General features: G+C 42.8%; 1 protein-coding gene across 1 annotated transcript in view; it reads right to left on the reverse strand.

Annotated features, from left to right (window-relative positions):
• The window catches only part of PKP2 (plakophilin 2), a 53,981-nt gene that overhangs the window by 7,571 nt on the left and 26,530 nt on the right, over positions 1-19,880 (reverse strand). The window contains exons 6-10 of the mRNA XM_007067330.4: positions 14,698-14,875; positions 4,999-5,116; positions 2,325-2,486; positions 1,641-1,814; positions 802-955 (exon numbers count right to left, since the gene is read on the reverse strand). Coding sequence (XP_007067392.2) covers positions 802-955; positions 1,641-1,814; positions 2,325-2,486; positions 4,999-5,116; positions 14,698-14,875 — 786 coding nt within the window. The remainder of the gene's footprint in view (positions 1-801; positions 956-1,640; positions 1,815-2,324; positions 2,487-4,998; positions 5,117-14,697; positions 14,876-19,880) is intronic.

A 19,880-nucleotide genomic window follows, 5' to 3' on the forward strand; every position in this document is an offset into this window, starting at 1 on the left:
TCCCTGCCTGAAAAGCTTCCGACCTAAATAGACAAGAGACACAGGATGGGGGGAAGGGATAGAACACACAAGTAGCATGAACAACGGCTTGATTCTACACACACTTGCATAGATTTTACACAGTGTAATTCTACTGTGCTGCTCTTAGAGCCGCATTATGAGAGCTCTCCCATTGACATAATAAAACTAGCTCAACGAGCGCCAGTAGCTATGTCTCCCGCCGACATAGCTCTGTGCACACTGCCACTTTTGCTGGCAAAACTTACGTCACTCAGGGGGGTGTTTTTTCACACTCCTGAGTGACAAAAGTTTTGCCAACATAAGTGCTAGCGTAGACATGGCCTTACACTAGTGCCAGTGGGAAGAGGCCGTACAATGAGAAGATCTACCAGCATACTGTGAACTTGATAGCTAGTGGCTACACTCAAAGGGCCAAATATAGGGATTAATTACATCATGGTAAACCTATGAGTGTGTGAATTACTTTAAACGCAAGACTATATTCCCTCTCCAAAACTGGACTGATTTAAGTTCTTTCATTTAACCTTTTCTGAAAAGATATGTTGAGAAATACAGAATACTGTTAAACAGAGAGAATCTGAGCCTATGGTCCTCACTTGGGCAAACCCTATATTTTAGTCAATGGGGCCTTTACCAGAAAAAAGACTGCAAGCATTTGGGCCTAAATCTGTTAAATCCACTAATCCAGACTTTTCTTGAAAAAAAAAAAAAAAAAGGAAAACTGAAAATAGAGAAGAGACAGAGATAAAATCTGAAAGAAAACATGAGTCCTTTGCTCACCTATTTCACTCTGCAGAGAGGCATTACGAGATAAGTTCCTGAGCAATGAGACAGCGGTACTCCTTGTACTTGGATTGCTTACATGCAGCATGTATCGAATACTCTGAAGGCCATTTGTCTTCTGGACAACAGTATGAGCGGCTGAAAATGGCATCTGTCATAAGGCACACAACTCTAATGAGCAATTGTTATGACTCTACTGCTGTATAAATAAACATCACATTAAGTTATCTCATCTTTTGAAAAGCGCAGGCAATGCAGTTACGAAGGTCCCTATATATCATTTTCAGGAATGTTTGAGATATTAGCCCAGACCCTGAACTAAGCAGAAGCTGGGACAGAAGAGATGGGTGATGCAATAGCAGCTTTAAATCACTTTTGTACCACCTGATCCTGGGATTGTTTGGCCAGTCGGTGGCGTACACTAGAAAAGTGATGACACTTTAAAAATACCTTGGCTGTGGGTGTGCCAGAGGGAGTTCTCTGCTCTTTGGGGAAATTCATAGAGAAATAATTATACTATTAGAAGAAAAAATGTGTTACATCCTAATTATTTTCACCCATGTCTTCCTCCCTGTCCCAACGAATTAGCTTGTTACATAGAAGGAAACACACACAGAGAAGGAACAGCACCTTAATGCGCCAAGCAGAATGTATCCACAATTCTGAGCCTGCTCCCCCACGTCCATAGTCTTAGATTCTTTCTTATTGATCAATTCTGTGAACTTGTAACTTCACAATGGGGGTCTGAGCTCAAAGCTGTAAACATCTCATATTGCGGCCCTAGTCTCCACATTTCTAAATTAAAGAAAAAAGAAACAAGAAACAGGATGACTCACTGGTCCACTGCCTGCTGTGAGGTTCTGGAGAGCTCCCAAAGATGCTTCTTGAGTGTAGTCTCTTGTACTTTTTGCTATTAAGGAGATATAGATCCTAATAAGTGTGGAATGCCAGAGTGATTCTACACCTTTGGGACTGCTCTTTTCCTCGGGCAGCAGAGTATCTTGTTGCCTCTAAACATGTAAAGAGATCAAACTTTTAGAACTGGAGAACTTATATGACCCAGCACACCACAATCTAGAGGAGGCATTCTGTAACTGTAGCCTGATTTTGCTTTTATTTTTAATAATGTCAATCAGGAGTAACCCCACCAACTGAAATCAACAAAATTAAATCAGTGTAAAACTAGTGTACAATCAGAATCAAGTCCATTGCTTGGATCTTCAGACCCCCAGATATAACAAACTACAGTATGTTGTGGACTCAAACAATGGTTTATAAAAGATAAGTATTTAAAAATATAGTGACATCAGACTTTGTAATACTAACAGCAGTGGGTCAGAACCTACATGCTTCTAGTGAAGTGTCATTCATTTGAAATGAGTTTGGCTGGCTCACCCTGCCAGACAAGTCATTAACCCTGAAGAACCCCAGGTCTATTGCAGCTGTCATTAGATCACCATTCGCCACCAGCCACACTAGAACTGCCTAATAATTCAAAGTATAATAAATTCACACATTACCACTTTTGCTTTCCTGCTGCGTGTTCCAAAGCACCCCAAGATTTTATCATTGGTAGGAGTATCTTTTCTTTGTATATAGATGTTCTGGGCATAACTGCTAGGCAGCTCTGACTCTAGCTGGTAGGAAAGGTTGTGAAGAATGCACACGCAGTTCTCTGTGGCCTAAAATAATGAAGTAAATATCATTATAGCTCTCTGCATGTGTCCAAGAGACAATACAGACATGGGAGGAATGTTTGATTCAGGATCTTACATGGCCAACCTTTAGTTTCTGGTCGCCTAAAGAAGAACTAGACAATAGTGATTAGGCCACCAGAAACCACAGGTGCTTTTGAAAACCCCACTAAGTACCCATCTATATCTTTAGGCTTCTAAATACATTAAAAAAATCTAGCTCTAAATCACTTTTTAAAATATGGGACATTTTATTATATTCACTTAGGCATTTTTGAAAATTTTACTCTCTACCTATGTGTTATCCTCATAGGACACAATGATAAATCCCCCTACGAAAAGTGTCTTATCTGACGTTTCATCTCTGCTAAGTGAAAATGTGGTAGTTCCTTCACAATCATTTCTGCATACAGTAGAACCTCAGAGTTACAGACACCTTGGGAATGGAGGCTGTCCGTAACTCTGAAATGTCCGTAATTCTGAACAAGACATTATGGACTTCAGCCACTGAGGTGGGGGGAGGTTGGGGCTGCAGCTGCAGGGTGGGTCAGGGCTCCGGACAGGGTGGGGAGGGTCAGGGCTTCGGACCCTTGGGAGCACCAGGTCTCAGGGCTTTAGATGTGGGGGGAGTGCTGGGGCTTGGGGCGTCAGCCCATGGCTCCATTCCCGGCTTCTGCTGCAGGGGTGAGGGCGCTAGGGGTTGGGGCTCCCCACGGCTCCACTCCCGGTTTCCGCTGCAGTGGGGGGGCACCCCGAGCCCCAGCACCCCCCGCTGGGCTGAAGCCAGGAAAGGAGCCAGGGGGCTGAAGCTCCGAGCCCCAGAACTCCCCCCAGATCTAAAGCCCTGAGCCCTGGTGCTCCCCCACTGTGACGTTCTGTACCTTGGGGGAACACCCAGCACCCCCATGTTCATTCTTATAAAATGATTGTGTGGTATCCAATGCAAAGTTTGTCATGTCGGGTGTCTTCGGAAGGCTCATGATGCACTGTGCATTGTTGTTATAGGCTCTGTCTATACTACCGTGGTAAGTCGACGTACCTTAGGCCTTACTCTTAGTACCTTACGATACCTTACTCTTCTCGTCAGGGGTAGAGTACAGGGATTGACTGAAGAGTGATCTGCTGTCGATTTGTCAGGTCTTCACTAAACCCGCTAAACTGACCACTGGAGGATCGATCTCAGAGCATCGATCCCAGCTGTAGTGTAGACCTGCCCATAGTGATGATGTTATAGTAACTGTTGTTATAGGTTGTATTTTCATGTATATAGTTATGAGGCTGAAAATGTGTCCTCACGGCTTAAAGCAAGCCCAGGCAAAAACTCCCCAAGAGCAGAGGGGCAGTTCACACCTCATCAGGGCATGTATGGGACAAACCCAGCCCAGCCTCACAGGAACAAAGGACACTGGCCTAGGTAGCAACAAAGGATCTGTTGGACTCTTGAGTGAGTCACCCCGCTTCCTTTGGTCAGTTTGGGACTACCATGAGGTAATGTTCATCTGACTCTGAAGGGGGTAGGGGGTGCAAAGCCAAGGGGGAAGAAAGGACATAATAAAAGGGAGAGATGTTTGCCATGCTCTTCCTCTCTTTTCCACCTCCATTTACAGACACCACACCAAGCGACTGAAGTGTCGATCAACAGAGAGAGCCTGGCTGAAGAGCAACCAGCCAGCCTGTGGTGACAAGCATCTAAATTTGTAAGGGCACTGAAAGTATTAAGATCAGCTTAGAATGCGTTTTGTTTTTATTTCATTTGACAAAATCCAACTTGTTATGCTTCGACTTATAATCACTTAAAATCTATCTTTGTAGTTAATAAATGTGTTTGTTTATTCTACCTGAAGCAGTGCGTTTGGTTTCAAGCGTGTCCGAGACTCCCTTTGGGATAACAAGCCTAAGACATATCAATTTCTTTGTTAAATTGATGAACTCACATAAGCTTGCAGCGTCCAGTGGGCATAACTGGACACTGTAGAAGATGTAGGTTCCTAGCGTGTGTCTTGGACTGGAGATATTGGCAAGTGTCATTCGGTTACACAATCTAAGGGGCAACTTACATGCCAGAGACTGTGCGTGAACAGCCCAGGAGTGGGGGTTCTCACAGCAGAACCGGGTAAGGCTGGCTCCCAGAATCAAGGATTGGAGTGACCTAGCAGATCACTGGTCCAGATAACACCAGAGGGGAATGTCACACCTGCCCAGAACCCTGACCTCCTCACCACCCTGGAGTTGCAGCCCCAACCTCCCTCTCCCCAGCTGAAGCCCTGAGCCTCAGGCCTAAAGCCCCAAGACAGTAAAGTATCTGCTTTTGTTTGTTTGTGTGTGTCTCTGCTGCTGCCTGATTACTTCCGATTCCACAGGGTGTCCAGTTGACCGGTAAGTCCGGAACTCTGGTGTTCGTATCTTTGAGGTTCTACCGTATCTCTATGAATTGAATGGTTTGGTTGTTTTCCGCTCCCAATTAGTTCTGGTGCAGAATCCTTTCATTTTGAAGAGATACCTTGTCATCAGGCTTGTAGTCTGCAGCGGTTCCTTGGATGTAATACACAAGAGAATCAATCAATCCATCACATTCTCTCATCTTTTTCCTTCCTTCTGGGCCAGCAGAACTCAAGTTTCTGTCCAGAAAGGAATACATAGGTAAGAAGAGATTTATATTGGTCACTTCCTTGTCTTCCTCCCACCCACTGGCTAAACAGTAGAAAAGATACTGAAGTTGTGGGGGCATGACTTGACTCCTCTGCTGGGAGTCACCAGATGTTGATAATCAAAAAGTCAATCAGGTAACAAAAGACTCTGCTAATTAAGGTTGCCATCTTAAAACCCTGGAAGTACTCCCAGACAATATAACATACTGTAGAAGGATAGGTGAATCTATTTGTATAGAATAAGACAGGTATTAAACCTTCACCCAGAAGCTGGACCAACACTTTTTTTTAAAGTTCGAACAAGTTTGATAGACTTTTTCCATTATTTAATTTTCATGTGCCACTGAGATTTCTAGTTCAGTTCAGGACTGTAAATGGATGTGTCAAAATATCAATGGAAGGATTATTTTAAGATTTCTGCCACAGTATGGCAGACCCCAAGTCTGGATAAGCATCCATACTTTGGGGCAGTTATCTCAACCAATTAAATCCTCCAAACCACGATCACTCATCTAGAGTTACACGTGATAAGAAGTTCTGCAACCTCTGTACATTAGTTATAAAACGTAGGTGTTGAATAATGGAAGACGACTCCCTTCTCCATACCCTGCACTCTACATACTTATTCCCCAATTCCACAAATTGATATAAAACAAGTTCATACTTCTTCAGCTCACTGCAATTTAAAGTCTTAGTTATGAGGCCAAATTCAAGTAGCCTTTCTATAGATTTTTTTTAAAAATCCTATCATATAGCACTTAATAGAGAACTATATTCCAGCAACAGAATTTATTAGGCTGATTTAAAAAACCTATAGAATTTAATAGAGGATTCTATAGATTATTTGAACCCTATTGGCTTCTCTCCTACTATATTCTAATTTCTATGTGTTTGTACAAAGGGGTACCAACTTGGTTGGTGTCTAGATGCCACTGCAATACAAACTGCAAATTGTATTAGGACTTTTCCATAAGGGTTGCCAGGAATTAGTAGTTCCTTTGGAGCTGAACTCCAACTGGCAGTTTGTTCTTCAAATTCACTTTCAGAGTTAATTCCATATTGTATTTCCTCTTTCCCCAGCCTCTCTTTCTACTTCCAGGTGGCTGAAAGCAGAGACCAGAGGCAGTGGTGGAGTCATGCTCTGTTCTTTTTGGGGTTTATTTTGGTGGCCCAGACATTATCAGAGTCCTTGTCCCAGCTCCTGTACTGGGACAGTGAACAAGTGTATATTTCCCTTCTTTTTTGTGACTGCCCGTCACCTCACTTGGTGAGCAAACGAGAACCAGAGATTAATTATGCTGCATAAGCAACTTCCCAAACTTAGCAAGTGTTGAAGAGAAGCCCACAGCTCCTGTGAGTGTAAGGAGAGCTCAGTCCAGGAGGGAAAAAGGCCCAGAGCCTTCTTTACAGCAGCAGTGATAGGAATGTGGCATGAGGGAACAGGAAGTAGGCTTTCGCTGGAAGCGACAGCAGCAATCTTGCCTCACCTCTTGGAGTCACTTTTGCTGCTGCATGCAAAAGGGAAGCAGGAGAGGTGACTTTTGCTAGATCCATTGGGAAAGGCTCCCTTCTCTCCCCTATAGTCCCCACAGCGATGCTATGAAGAACTGATGGACTGGTCAATGGCCAAGCACCTCCTCCTTGCTCACCTCATCTCCACGACCACCTGGTGAGTTTGTGGGCCTATCTCCTCATCAGCTATAAATCTTTAGTTCCCCTTTGCTCCCACAGGTGAAAGAGAGGTGGGGGGAGATTTACATTCACCTGGTGTCCCAATATAGGATCCTAGCCCTAATTCCCTGTTTGCTTCAAGGCCCCTTTAGATAAAAGGGGCTGAAAGGTAACAAGTAGGTGTCTCCACCCCAGGGAATGTCCTCTGTGTAAGGGGCTTTGCTCAGCTGACAAGGCAACTTTACACTGGCTTCCCCTGCTATCTTCAAAGGTAATTTATCGAGGGAATGGAGAGGTAGGGGACATGGCCAGAGCATACTACTCTCTGGCTATTCTCTCCTTTCCATGGCCCATAGAAGCCTACTGGCAGTTGGACTCTAAGTCAGTCGAGCCCAGAGGGCTCCTGAAGAGTCCCAGAATATAGGAGTGCAAAGGCAGCTTAAAGCTATCTTTCCCTCCCTCCCCCATTCCAGCGCAGACTGCCACTGAATCTGTGCTGCATGATTTCTTCTGCCTCAGAGATGACAGCTTTCAGTCAGAAGATCTGTGGTTTGTGAGACAAAATCTTAACATGAACTACAAAAGTGATTTAAAAACCAAAAACTCCCACTTGAAGCTGAGCCCCGAATGAACTACCAATTTATGGAGAGAGCAATGAGGCCAATAACTTTAAGATATAGAAATAAATGTAACGTGACCTGAATTTCAGACTGCTGGCATCATAAATCTAAGCCTCACTATTTAGGACTCAGGCAGTTCTGCTAGGGAGGGGCCTGCATAATGCATCACATTTCAGGTTCTTTGTTGGAAAACAATATAAAATACAGTCTGATATCACAGTTCATCACAAACAAAGTAGCAAAATTTCCCTTTAAATGAATGCCTCACAATAAATTCATCAAAAAATGTTTACACAACCAGGTGGCAAATTACAATAGTTTAAAATTTCATTAATGCCATAAAGCTGATGAGCTACCACTTTAAAAGTTCCCTATTGTTTATGCATTGTAAAACAGATGTGGTGTTTTATATGCTGCCAATGCAATTCTCATGTTTTTTTGCCTCTGGAGGTAGTCATACAGTTTAAACAAGGACACACTATAACTGCAGTTTTCTTTTCAGTCATGCTTTGTTGTTAGTATGCATAATTCTGAGTTCATACATTCCCTTGTGAAATTATACTGAGTAGAATTAATGCACTAGGAAATCAAGCTTATTCACATGGCGTCCATCGGTGTTGCTTTGCAATTTTAATTTTCCTCAGACACAACACACTTGAAACAAGTCCTGTTGTCAGTTTACGGTTATGTCAACAGAGGTGTGTGTGGGTGTAACAGCCTTGCTTGTGCATATCAAAAATAGTTTCACTAGCACATAAGAGCTAAAAATATCATGAATGAGAAGTATGGAATTTCCATTACCAGCAAAGACACACTAGCTGATATGGAATTGCACTATGCCACAGCATACTAGTTTAAAATCACTGCACAAAAAACCATCCGAATGTATGAATTTTTGACAGCAGCAGCCATAGTGCATGGATATGTAATACTGTCAGATCTTACAAAGGGCTAGAGTGCAACCTTACAATTGCTGGCCAGGGCTGGCACATGGCTGCACTGCCTAAGGAGCAGAACCGAAAACAAATTATGATTCAGAGGCACAACTCCTCCTCTGATCTAGGGAGAAGTAAGTTATTTCATCCCTCCCTTTACTCTCCACTGTGTGCCCAGCTGTGTGCGCATGTGTATGGCCATAGCTCTTTTCGTTCCCTACCACAATTTGAGCAGGGGAGTAACAGGGTGGAGGGAAGACTTACTCCCCTGTACATGACCAAGTAAGGGCTGCGACCATCTGGCCCTAAGCAGGGTCAGGCCAGGTCAGAATGTGGATGAGAGTCCTTCAGGGAGCACCATGAGGACAGAGGATGTTGTGAATCAGCAGGTGGTGCTTTTTGTTCTGAGGCTGTACTGAATCAATGCTGCAGTGTGCTGGCGAATTCAGGGATGAATTTAGTAACCAACTAAGGTGCTGGGCTGCAGGCTGCTGAGCTGGAAAGAACAGGGAGGAAATGAATGCGTTGTGAAGCTGGGTGGGAGACCAGAAAAGATAGGGATAATTGGAAGGAAACTTCAGAGGATGGAGATAATGTAAAAAGGTCCTGCTGCAACAGGGGTCAAAGAGGTGTAATATCATTACTAATTTATATTACAGTAGCACCTAAAGGCTCCAGTCTATTGAGCACTGTACAACCACATTTTGAGAGACTAAGTGACGCTTCCAAGGCGTGTCAGGAATTCTGAGTCACAACTGGGAACTAAATCCAGATGTCCTAAGCCCTAGGTCAGTTCCTTAAGCAAAAGGCCATCCGTCCTTTCAAAGAATTGGGATACATTTTGCTGTGGGACATTCCAGTTATAAAGCGACCCCCGGGAATGATTTTAAAAAGCCAGGACTCCTCTGCTGAAATAAGAAAGATTGGCGGCTGTGGTATGCTGAGCACTAGCTCCTACGCCCTAGGTCTGTGTTGTTTTAAACAAAGAATGAATTGGTATGGAGAAGGAGAAGTGGACAGTGAAGGGGGAATGAACATTCCAGAGACTATTAAGGGCAGCACACAGCTCTGATAAGGAAGCAGCCTTCCCACTCTGCAGTTAAGGAGCTCTGCCTCTCGCCTGGTTTGTGTAAATCTGCTTCTGCAGCAGCTCAGGCAGAACAAATCATCTTCTGTCCAATGCAAGGCATTCATCTCTTGTTATTCATGAAGAAACCTTCTGAACAGGTATTTCATGCCAAAAGGGAGATCACATTCTCATCCGCGTTCAAAGTACAGCAAAGAAACACAAGAAGTCTTGTGCTAAGAACAGGGTTTTGTTTTTTATATTAAAGGCAGAGCCATATCAGCCATGCACTGACATACCCAAGACCAGTGGTTCTTAAACTTTTGTACTGGTGACCCCTTTCAAATAGCAAGGCTCTGAGTGCAACCCCCGCTTATAAATTAAAAATTCTTTTAAATATATTTAACACCATTATAAATGCTGGAGGTAAAGCGGGGTTTGGGGTGGAGGCTGACAGCTCGCGACCCCCCCATGTAATAACCTCGCGACCCCCTGAGGGGTCCCGACCCCCAGTTTGAGAACCCCTGCCCAAGACCATATATTCAGTGTGTAGTGGCTACCATAATATTTCAGGCTGTGAGGCTACCCAAGCCATCTAGTTCCACTTGTGGAATGAATGAAGCCAAAGCAGAGCAGAGTGCAGTACTTTCAGATCAAGAGAAAGACATGCAACATTACTTTAAAACCCACAACAGTTTTCCTGGGTTCAGTGCTAGGTCTGCAGCACTCCTTTGACTAACTCATTAAATAATAAAGCCAATTTTATCTATTTGCCTGGTTGTTAGGCAACACACCCTTTCTTTTGATTTACTCTGCGTGTTCATGACACAATGCAAAAGTTTCTTTCAGATACAAACAATGCCATTATGTCAGAAGCTCATTGTCTGACAGCCACTGAAACATGCCTGATCATTTTCTAATGTTCAGCTCTATAACCGGCAGTATTTGCAAAAGGGAGCGCACAATTGGAGGGGGATCACAAATATCACAGTAGGAAGGGATTTTGAAATTCTTCTAAAATCACAACCCACTATCACTCATATCACTTGCTCAGGGTAAACAGTGCCAATATTTTAACACTCAAAGCAAAATATATGAAAATCAGTTCAACCTTCATCCTCCGCCCACTCCCCACCCCTGCTCATGGGCCTGATCCTAGGCTCAAGATTGGACTTCTATGTTTCTCCTGCAATAATTGACCAAGATCATATACACACTGGAACAGAGGTGGTAAGCATTTTCCTGTGTTCATTGCAGTGTTCTAGCTATTTGCAATGTTATCAGCTGTTGAAGGTGAATCTTGAATTTAGGACTTATCTTGTAAGTAAAGAAATAATAAATTTTTAAATATTTCAATGTCAATTTTTAAAAACATTTTTCTTACTTATTTTTTGGCCTGCATTTATCTTCTGCAGCTATTCATTTGGTATCATGAAGATATCATGAAGAGTGTGTTAATTTTTTGAAAAGCAGCTTTGCAGTTCACCTTTAACACGAGAAATATGCCACGCATAATTTTTAAACTTCAAAGCACAGCTTTCATGCTGCAATACAGGCTGCAGGCTACAGACTTTAACAACATGAGCAACAAACATATCAGTTATTACAAAAGAAAGGACTAATTACAGATTTATATTCTGGCAATGTATATACATTAAAACAAATTATTTGCCAGCATAGCACCTTCTGTGCCCTGTTTTTCACTGCATGACTTTTCTGTAGCATTCTTTTGGATTTCAGTGATCCTTTGAGCCAGATTCTCCTATATTTAATACAGACACACAGCAGGGGTAATTCCACTGTAATCTATGGGACAACAACAATGTTGAAGTGTGAGAGAAAAAAATCAAGACCATTTCTCTTTATCCTTTATTGAAAATGGACAATTTTATAAGGCTTGGCTTGGAAAGGATTCTAAATCTTATCAGAATCTTTTTTTTCCACTAAGAACTGGGTTACACAATCTGACAGGTCAGCCTTATTTGTGAGTTCCTCAGTACTTCTTGATCTCATTTTGGTCAGAAATACATCTTCTCGTGGTATTTCATTACACAAAAGTGGGAAGGGCAGAAGAGTGCAAACAAAAAGACTTTTGAAAAAAAGTTAATCAAAACTCTTGATTCTGTGAACAGGTTTTGTAATTCCACTGAACTCTGTGGAGCTACCCCAGCGACGAGTTTGGCTCAATGTCCATTTTTATTTGATCCAAAACAGTTCACATTGTAATTCTTTATCCTTTACTAAGCAAATATCAAGGTTTGTTAAGTTGCCACAATAAGCTGTGTAAGACTAGTACCCGGCCAGAACTGGGAATAATTCTGTGCCTCTGCAATCTGGCTATGAAGTGGCTGTTCTGGGCTATATATGTAAGCAAATAACTAATCAAGCCTAAGATGACAGATGCCCATTGTAAAGGGGCACAACTAACAGGCATATCTCTTTGCATACACAAAGCTTTGGTACAGTTATAGATGCCAGGATTATCTTTTTAGTTGCATGTACAGTACCCCATAGTAGACATTAACTAGGACACAAAAGTTTATACCAAGTAGTTAATATTTGCCTCAGTTTGGTTTTATAATCCTTCAAATAAAATGTCTTGCCTTTTATATTGGTTTATTATTCCTTAGAGCAGAAGTTAATTAGTAGTTAGGATATCTGTGGCCTTGCAGTGTTCCTACAGGAACAGAATCTTCATTGTTGAACATAAAAAGAAAAGGAGGACTTGTGGCACCTTGGAGACTAACAAATTTATTAGAACATAAGCTTTCGCGAGCTACAGCTCACTTCATCAGTGAGCTTTAGCTCATGAAAGCTTATGCTCAAATAAATTTGTTAGTCTCTAAGGTGCCACAAGTCCTCCTTTTCTTTTTACAGATACAAACTAACACAGCTGCTACTCTGAAACCTGTCACTGTTGAACATGTGTCTGGTATAACCATGACTGCATGTTTGCTGTAAAACCATGATGTTTGACAAGGGAGAATGGCTTATGCAATACCTTTAGTGCAGCAGCAGTGGTTTCTGCAATATATATGCAACTATTCCACTAAAGGAGATCTGTATGCCAAAGCCAAAGCATTTGTTAACAAAACACACATCTGCAAGCTGATTATTTTCAATTAAAGACAAAGGAACATTTCTGTAAAGTCTCCACCACGAAGGTGTGGCTCAGTGTATCCCATATCAGGCTTAAAGAAAAAAACCATACGCTGCAGACTGAAAGGACAGAGGGGAATACAACTGTGTTCACTGACTGTTCAGTTTTAACCTCCAGTTCTGACACACCTTAGGCTTCCATGGACTAATTTTGCATCTCATCCATGCTCTCAATAACAAGTAAAAAGCCAGTGGCACAACACTTATCAGCAAGTGAGTGAGTAAGTGTTTGGTATAAAATTACTATAACTGAATAGTGTCTGTTTTACAATTCCTGGGTGAATAGTTTGTAAATTACTCATTTGGTTATTCAATGATCCTGACTCCTTAAAGTCCATGGAAAGACTTCTTTTACTTAGTACTGGATCAGAACCTAAACGCCTGATAGCTGAGTTCACAAATTAAATTGTTACCTATGGTGATTCTTTTCAGTGGGCTAGCTGCTTGGGGACCTCTGGAATCCAGTCTCACTCAAGCAGATGCAGTACAGCAGCATGGAATAGAAATATTTTGGCCAGCTCGAGGACCATAAATAATGCAGCTGTGTATCTGACGTCCTTCCCCTTGCTGCTTCACAGCACTGTTACAACAGCTGGGAAGGCAGAGGAGCAAATTCTGCATGGGACTGATCCCAGTGTCACAGACTCACCATAGAAGCACTTGCATTGCTCATGTACCTGGAACCTCCTCTCCAGAGGCTGCACAAGCCATTGTTTTACAATACCCTAAGCTTCATTAATTATAAAGGTAGCCACATTGTTGAAGTCTTGCATGTGAGCAGTCAGTGAACGCAGAATTTCAGAAAATACCCCCACGATAGTGAAATCAATAGAACAGGCAGCCTTCTGCCTTGTTTGACAATATCTTAAGAAAGCACCCCAAAGTAGCTATACATGTACACAGTACAGCTCTGCTTCACCTTTATTAGAAGGCCATGTTCTAATCAAGGAATCGATATATCAGTCACTTGCATGCTTAAGACAGGTTTCTTTGTATGTATGTATGCACTGAGGATACTTACTACAATTTGTAAGTACTTTCCATAACAATGTTTCATTCTAGCACAATAAAAAAATAACTAAATAAACTTTCTGGTTTAACTTTTATTCTCCAGCTGCATCACTGAGCATTGCAAAATTAGTTTTCAAATAAGAATGCTTCATTTATTGCAATCCTAAATCCACCCGGCTGCCCAGAGGTACTGACAAATATCCAAGCTGTGTGAGTATGTTAAGTATTTAGGGTGTGTATGGGAGGGAGAGAACAAAGGGGCAGACCATGTTTTTGTGAGACTACCAAATGTACAGCTACTATTTGAATGAGAACTTCACTATTCCTATAAATTATACTGAACAAAATTAAACAGGTATTGATTTTGCAAGTGATGTGACAACTGTGTCAGAGGCAGTACTTTTGTGGATGAGATACATGTGCTCTGACATCTCTTCCCTGTGGAGATGATCACTACCTTTCACCATCCACAGTTTTGAGCAGTAGGTGAGAGAACTTTGCTACAACGGCCCCTGGGTTTGGAAAACCACTCCTGTTGGATACTCAGCTTCACCCATCCCTCTACGCTTTACAACACTGACTGGAAAAGTATTTTTTCAGGGTTTTTTAAAATGACTGTCTTCCCTTGTATTGGACTAAATGACTCTCCCCTCCCCTGCTCAGACTTTGTAATGGTGCACCTGGGATTTTTTTCAAAGACCTTTAATATTATAATGTATATTTAGGGCTCAATCCTGCAAGCCACAGCAACAGTTCCTGCTCACATGAACCTTCCCCTTGATTTCAATGCGAATAAGGCTTGCATACCTGGATCCTTGATTACTGGTCATTTTTACTGAAAAGTTTTAGCTGTGCAGCACTCCTTGGAAAGAGTTGTAGGAACTTTATAGATAAAGTTGTTTTTCTGATACTGATCAGCAGCTCTTCAGTTCAGATGCATTCTAGGTTGGCATTTCAAAATCTGACCTACACATCAGCCTGAAAACAAGACATTCCCCTCTGTGCTTGGAAGCATATAAAGTTCAAATGAGTGTTCAACCCAGCATTCTCATCAGTAGTATTTAGGGTATTTGTAGATGGAGAACTCACCTCAGGCATCCTGTGGCATTGTAGAAGACATCAGGGTCAGATACAATAGTCGATTTTGGGTAATCTCTATCTGGCCAACCAGAGTAGGGGATAAGAATGGTCTCTGTCAGTGGCTCCAGGGTGTCTCTGATCAGCAGGGTCTTCAGCTGGTCATTGGAGGACAAGTTCCACAGCAAACCTACAATAGCCAAAATAAATTAGAATGGCAACAAGAACTCAATTTACAAGGTCTAATCCAAAACCCACTGTAATTAATAATGTACATTGACTTCAGTGGGCTTTGGATCAGAGGTGAAAATTTGATAACTTTTAAAAGAAGACTCAATCCCCACTATCCTCAGTTATATTAGACCCAAAGCATCAATATGATGGAACAGATATTACGAATTCCCAGTGTTGGCAGGCTGAGAAGCATGGCAGTACATCATGCACAGAAGGAAAGTAGCAGTGATTTATGGCAGAGGTTCTCAAACTGTGGTCCACGGACCACCAGCGGTCTGCGAGCTCCATTCAGGTGGTCCACAGATAGTTTCCTCTAAGGTGCGCATCTGTGCAGCTGCACACGAGAGAATGAAGGGCCACCACCTAATTAATGGAGTCGTGCAGGTGTGGCTCCACTAATTAGGTGCCTGGACCCTGGAGAAGATGCACATGTAAGGTGAGGTGGTGGCCCTCCTTCCCAGCCTCAGCTCTGTGACTGCCGTGGTGGGGGAGACACCCCAGCTCGGGGGCTGCCACGGTGGGGGAGAAAGGGCACATCCATTGCATTAGAAAGGTAAGACTGCTGATTTTAAAATATGAGTTGTGTGCTTTTATTTGTAGAACAAACAAATATTAATTATTATTAAGTTTTTTTTTAATATAGTGCTTTTATCCAAAGCGCTTTACAATAGTTAGCTACCGGTACAAACAATGTTTGGAAAGATCATTACGTGGTCCACAGAGACCCTCAGCAATTTTCAAGTGGTCTGCGAAAAAAAAAGTTTGAGAACCACTGAGTTATGCTTTTTAATGCATATGTTTAAATTTAAACAGGAATTTTAACTGAGCAAGTCAGATGTTTAATAGTTCATGTACTACTGGTTTACTGGACAAGTATTACATTGTTGATCTTACTATGTTTACAAGCCATAGCTTTTAATTCTGAAAGTACTGACAAAGGACTTAAAACAATTTTAATTGAAGTCCGCAAGCTAAGGTTTTGTCCTTAAAGACAACCCTGTCTTTTTTCTTTAAAACCAAGTATAGAAGAACTTCTCCCCTATACAGCAGTGACCAATTAATGAAAAGCAATGCCAAAAATCAGGAGACAGGCAGCTAGTGTGGAACAATGATCAAAGAACTCCATTTGGCATTTACTGTACCTGCACAAGCAGGTAAGAAGTGCCCAGGGGCCTACAATGGTAACAGAAGTGACTGCATGTTTCTGAGTTTTTGCTCATAGTTGATGCATTTTTTTATTCACTTTCCTTGCTCTCTCTCATGATATACATTTTAGCATTTAAAAAGCATTTTAGCATTTAAAAAGAGTTCCATAATGTAATTAAACACACAGATCAAATGAGCGAGAGCTCCCTTCCCCCACCATGGAGCTACTGTAACATAGTATACGCACTATGTCAAAGGATAAAGACAAAAGGATCTGAACGACATGGTGGGTGGAATTTACCTGATCAGTGGGTGGAATTTTAGCTCACCAACAATACTTCACTACAGAATATTTTGCACATCACCATCATATATTGCAGACACGAAGATGAGAGATTCCTGTTACCAAGTTTCTTCCATATTTAACAGCAGAATTCCTCACAGGAGTGAAAAATAGTAATGTTTGGAATTCTGTTATCTTCCAGCCAACCAGCCAGCCAAAGGAACGCTTTGGAAGAGGTGCTGTATACTGTGTATGTTCACAGTCTACATAGCTAGTTTTAACTAGTTAGAATAGTGTAGGGGAAAAACTAACAGACTAAGCCAAGGATTTTAAAGGTACTGTTCTGAGTGAAATATGTAAACTGCTGCTCTGAACCACAAAGAGAACGACTGTTTTTCCAGCTTGCTGCTCTGATTTTCATAAACCTTGTCCTTTAAAAAAGCAGCACAGTGCAGGGCTGATGTTCCTCTCAGCTGCTCATGGATACGGTCTCCTTTATAATGCCTAGATACAGCATGTGTTTTAATTTCAATAATTGCCAACAGTGCGGAAAAAAAAAAACTTAAATTTTGGGAATGCTGACACACCTCTGTATTATGAGAACTTTCTTCTAGGAAAAATGAAACTCTAACAAACAAACAAAAATCAGTGCAGGAAATAGGAATTAAAATGGAGGGTCCAAGTAAGATATGTTGTGAATTGGCTTCTGTAAAACAAAATTCATGTAACAAAACAACATCAATTTGTCACAGGAACATAGGTGTTATATAAAAACAAGAAAGAAAAAAAAAAGCACCTTGAACAAAAGACTCACAGCTGCCAAAATATTATTTAAAAATGTTGCTGATACTGCAAACACTCCCACACACACTTAATTTTACCGATGTGAGCAATCCCACTGAGACTATAGGCATGAATCAAGTTACTTACATGCAAAAAATGTTTGCAGGATCAAGCCCTTTACCTTCAGATATGCTACACAGTATGCTAGTAAAAACAATGAGAAGTCCTTGTGGCACCTTAGAAACTAACACTTTTATTTGGGCATAAGCTTTTCTGGGCTAAAACCCACTTCATCAGATGCATGGAGTGATGCATCTGATGAAGTGGGTTTCAGCCCGCGAAAGCTTATGCCCAAATAAATGTGTTAGTCTCTAAGGTGCCACAAGGACTCCTCATTGTTTTTGCTGATACAGACCAACGTGGATACCACTCTGAAACCTGTCAGTATGCTAGCAGTGGAATACCTTTCTCCCCTTAGAGAGCTGATTTGTGCAAGATGGGAGGGTTTTCCTTTTAAATTATTATTTCTTTCTATGACAGCTCGGCCTGTCTGTGCTGTAGTCCGGCCTGCAGGAGAAATTTTCTCTAATTTTTTAGATAAATGTTGCACAATAACAAGATCAATAGGTTAGACACTCCCCTGCAGGCTTACCTGGCTCACCTTCAAAAGCTGATTTTTCTTGTTGTTCTGCGTGTTCTACTTTGTTCCCCGCTGAACTCTCTACATAATCAACAAATATGCTGTTTGATGCAGACACGGCAGTGAAACGAGGACAGACCCATGCATGGAATTAAGCAGTAGGCCGCAACTTTTATTTAACTTTTGCATATGGGAGGGTCGCTACCTGTCCATCACCCAGACTCTCCTGAAGCAGTCATTTAACTGGCTCCAGTGCAGGGGTTACAGGGTTCCTTACCATATAAACCATAACGTGGGGTAGACTCTCCTCAGCCTACTCCCCAGGACTCAGCTCTCTCCGAGTCGTAGCACCCTCCAAACTGCGAAGGGCATAGGCATGGACTCCGTGGGTGCTCCAGGGCTGGAGCACCCACAGGAAAAAAATGGTGGGTGCTGAACACCCACCAGCAGCCCTCCTACCAGAACCTCCGTCTCCCCCCAGTGACTCCTGCATGCCGGCGGGCCCCACTGATTAGCGCCTCCCCCTCCTTCCCAGTGCCTACTGCCTGCCACAGATCAGCTGTTTTGAGGCGTCAGGAGGCGCTGGGGGGAGGAGGAGGGAGGGCGCAGCATACTCAGGGGAGAAACTGGGCGGGGCGGAACGTGGTGGGTTGGGGGTGGAGCGGGGGTGGGAAGAAACAGGGCAGGGGTGGGGCCTTGGGGGAAGGGGGGGCAGGGCCGCCCCGGTAGATTAGAAACCTGGCACCTGTGGCGAGGGGGACATAGGGTGCAGTGCAGCAGAGTGGGGACCTCAGCCCACGATGGCCACAAAATCTGACCCTAGCCCACAAATGCCACAAGGTCTCATCTTATCACATGAGCCCAAGACCCATCACCAAAATCCCAGGTCTTTCACCTCTGGGAACCGTTCATTTATCCTTTTAACTGCACTGGAACCCGACTGGAAGCTGCGACAAATTAGCAACTCAACCCAAGTACCCGAGTTAGGTACTAAGTGCATTCCTACTTAATCCACTGTAGCTTGAAGGTGCTGAGAGGAAGGCAAATAACACTCTGATCCATGGCCAATTGGCCCATGAGAGGAAAAAAATTCCTTCCTGGCCCCCAAATGGGCAGTTGGCTAGACCATCAGCAGCTGTCATGCCGGGTTCCCATTCCTAGTTCAGGGTGGGTACGGTGGAGCTGCTGGAATGGAGCCAAAAGAGGCTCTACATAGCCCCTGCACTGGGTTAAATCCTGGGAGCTGTTGAATAGTCCCCTCCCCGCCACTGGCCAATGGGTGGCAGAGGCTCCCAGGAGGGGAAGGGCTACCTAGTGTCCCTCAGCGAGTGTCTCCTCCTTTGCTGCTGAGACTGGCTCCCCTCGGCACCGGTCTCATCAAGTTCCCCCATTCATTGAAGCAGGTGGGTGGCATTTCTCTCAGTTCGTCCACTCTCCCAACCAGACATACTCTTCTCTTACAATTAATTTGCAACTTCCTTCCCTGCCTAAAAAGAATCTGCAGTTAATTTCTATAACTTGGAGACGTATCAGTTGGAAGTGACAGAGGAGAAGAAAGATTGGGTGTATTGGTTGACCACAGGATGACTATGAGCCACCAATGTGATGCAGCCGTGAAAAAGGCTAACGCAGTCCTAGGATGCATCAGGCGAGGTATTTCCAGTAGAGACAGGGAAGTGCTAGTACAGATGAGGTTTCACCAGTATCCACATGGCACAGGCATTTTTACCACCATGTCTTCTCACGCTGGGATTGGACCAATGGTGATGGAAAGAGTGAACATTCCCAGTGTAAATGCACCACTATACACAAAGAGAACGTGTTGCATGTGAAAGGACCTGAGGGACCTGATTTTGCAGTTGCTGCATGTAAGGAACTCTCATGCATTTTAATGGTGCTGTGGCTGCTCTGCCAGGCCAAGACAGATAACATGAGGCTTCGTTTCCAGTCCTCGGGAAGCACAATATTTCAAACACTTAAAAAAGACATCTTCAAGTGCCATCATTTTAATAGCTTTTCAATTCAATATTTTTACTCTCCTCTTGTTTGAGAGTAAAAATATCTTAACATAAAATCCCTTTAGTCTCCCCATTTTGTCTTTCTCCATTT

The sequence above is a fragment of the Chelonia mydas genome, chromosome 1 (genome assembly GCF_015237465.2).
Source record: "Chelonia mydas isolate rCheMyd1 chromosome 1, rCheMyd1.pri.v2, whole genome shotgun sequence".
Taxonomy (NCBI): Eukaryota; Metazoa; Chordata; order Testudines; family Cheloniidae; genus Chelonia; species Chelonia mydas.